This window comes from Mycetomoellerius zeteki, unplaced genomic scaffold (genome assembly GCF_001594055.1).
Source record: "Mycetomoellerius zeteki isolate Tzet28-1 unplaced genomic scaffold, Tzet1.0 scaffold158, whole genome shotgun sequence".
NCBI lineage: Eukaryota > Metazoa > Arthropoda > Insecta > Hymenoptera > Formicidae > Mycetomoellerius > Mycetomoellerius zeteki.
The window spans coordinates 1,434,024-1,436,019 of record NW_017256532.1 but is presented as its reverse complement, the minus strand read 5'-3'; the positions used below and the strand labels follow the sequence as shown (position 1 = coordinate 1,436,019).

The 1,996-nt window shown below is 34.9% G+C and overlaps 1 protein-coding gene across 1 annotated transcript in view; it reads left to right on the top strand.

Annotated features, from left to right (window-relative positions):
• LOC108720999 (CB1 cannabinoid receptor-interacting protein 1) overlaps positions 1 to 1,238 on the top strand; it is a 9,702-nt gene extending 8,464 nt beyond the window's left edge. The window contains exon 2 of the mRNA XM_018445292.1: positions 676 to 1,238. Within this exon, the coding sequence (XP_018300794.1) occupies positions 676 to 1,000 (325 nt within the window). The 3' untranslated portion in view covers positions 1,001 to 1,238. The remainder of the gene's footprint in view (positions 1 to 675) is intronic.
• Positions 1,239 to 1,996: the final 758 nt, after the last annotated feature.

Below are 1,996 nucleotides of genomic sequence, written 5' to 3'. Positions count from 1 at the left end.
TTATGAAGGGAAAATTTTAAGTTTTTATGTGACTAAGTCGACAATTTTCACGAAGGATTCTGCACTTCTTATGAAAACGAAGCCTTGGTTGAAATTTTAATGATATAGGTTTTGACTTATTCATCAAAAATCTCAATGATCACCAGGTCAAATAATCAAAAGTTTTGGAGTTACGGCGGCTCAAATATCCAAAATTGACCTCCATCGTCAAGCAGTGTGACATAATGATAGACACTTGATTATTTGGACTTGGTGACCATTGAAACTTTTAATCAATGAGCCAACAAAATTTCAATTAATTTGACCGGCACCTCATTTCCATAAGTATGCAAAGTCCTTTTTTTGGGCACAGGACATAAAATTGAGAAGAAAATTTTCCATTTTATTCAGTTCGTATATAGTTTTCTCTACGTGTAAAAATGATCAAATTCACAGAAATTCAGAAGACACAAGTAACCTTTTATTATAAAAATAGAGATTATAAGCTTTAAAACCCTTTTTCAAATTTTGTTTACTTTTAATGAAGTTACAGTTACGTGAATTTTGAAGTGCGCGCGTAGCGTTATAAATTTTTATTCGAACTCAATATAATCCAATACATATTTTACAGACGTATTTTTCAAGAGAAACTATACACAGAACGTATTTTTTTTAATTTCTGTGATTTTTTTTCAGATCCCTGAGTATCGGTGGCAAACAGGTGGAGGCGGTTGAACGCGCAAGGAACGCAACGGCGTGCGCTTACAGCGCTTATCACAGCACTAAAGATATCTCGGCGAGTGCACGTGGTCATCGGGAGGATCTGCCGATCGCCATGAGAGTCCTCGGCTCCGGCTACCTGACTACCTGTCTGCAGATCAAATACTACCGGCTGGATGATCAGAGCCACTGCGAGTGGGGTGCTAGATTGCACTGCATCGAGCTTGATTGTTCCAGCGTTGAGGGACGTCTCGTCACGGTGGATCGGGAGACGTACAGAAAGCTCGGCATAGAATCTTAACGAAACGTCATTAGCCTCACCGGTACCGGCTCGTTGCCAGCTCATTACAGCGAGGAACCCGACGTCGCGCCGTGCCACAATCGATGCCTCTCGCACGCGATCGGCTGAATACTTTACGCTCGTAAATACAGGTTGTATCAAGGCTTATGTTCGGATGAATTAAGGCCAGGTACTTCTGTCTAGAAAATCTCGAGATAAGCATAAAGATAGAAACGATAATATCAATAATAACGAGTCTAATTTGATGAGTTTTAATTTGAAAAAATTAGAAAATACATAATTTTTTTATTAATATAAAAAACAGAAGCCTAAAAAAATTCTGCCTCTAATTATATAAATTTTGTCTAAATATGATCCTAATACTTCGAAAATTGACCCTAGGATGAACTTAATAAAATTAATTGCTAGATTACTCTAAACTGGGAGAGACTGATATTTTCAATTCAGTACGATGAATATAAATTGTGTCGAAATTTCGGAGCGTTATCACGATCGATGGATAATTGAAATTAATTGTCACTAATTGGCTAACAATACTGTATTAATATTGTGTCGGCTTATTCAAAGAAGCCTGGTGCAAACTGATCTTTTGAGGCTTCCTCTTCATCGGAAACATCAAAACTTTACATAAAAAAAATTCCCTAATAAAAACGAAATTAATTAATCAAATTATCATTATAATATTCTTAGAAGTTAAAAAATTGGAATTTAAATTTATCTTGTATTTAGAAATGCCATAGAGCTATTATGTGTTAATACAGTATTAATTGCATTGCACAACCAGTAATATCTATAATAGTTACATATGCTAACTTTTGGATGCAAAATAAATCATAAACATCTAATATTGAGAGATATAATTAATTGTAATTGTTTTCTCTGGCCAAGGGATTGCCGCAGGAATTAATACGATAGGAAAACGAACTCTAACACAGACACATCAATAATAGTGTACTTACATATCGATATATGTATATATATATATATATATATATA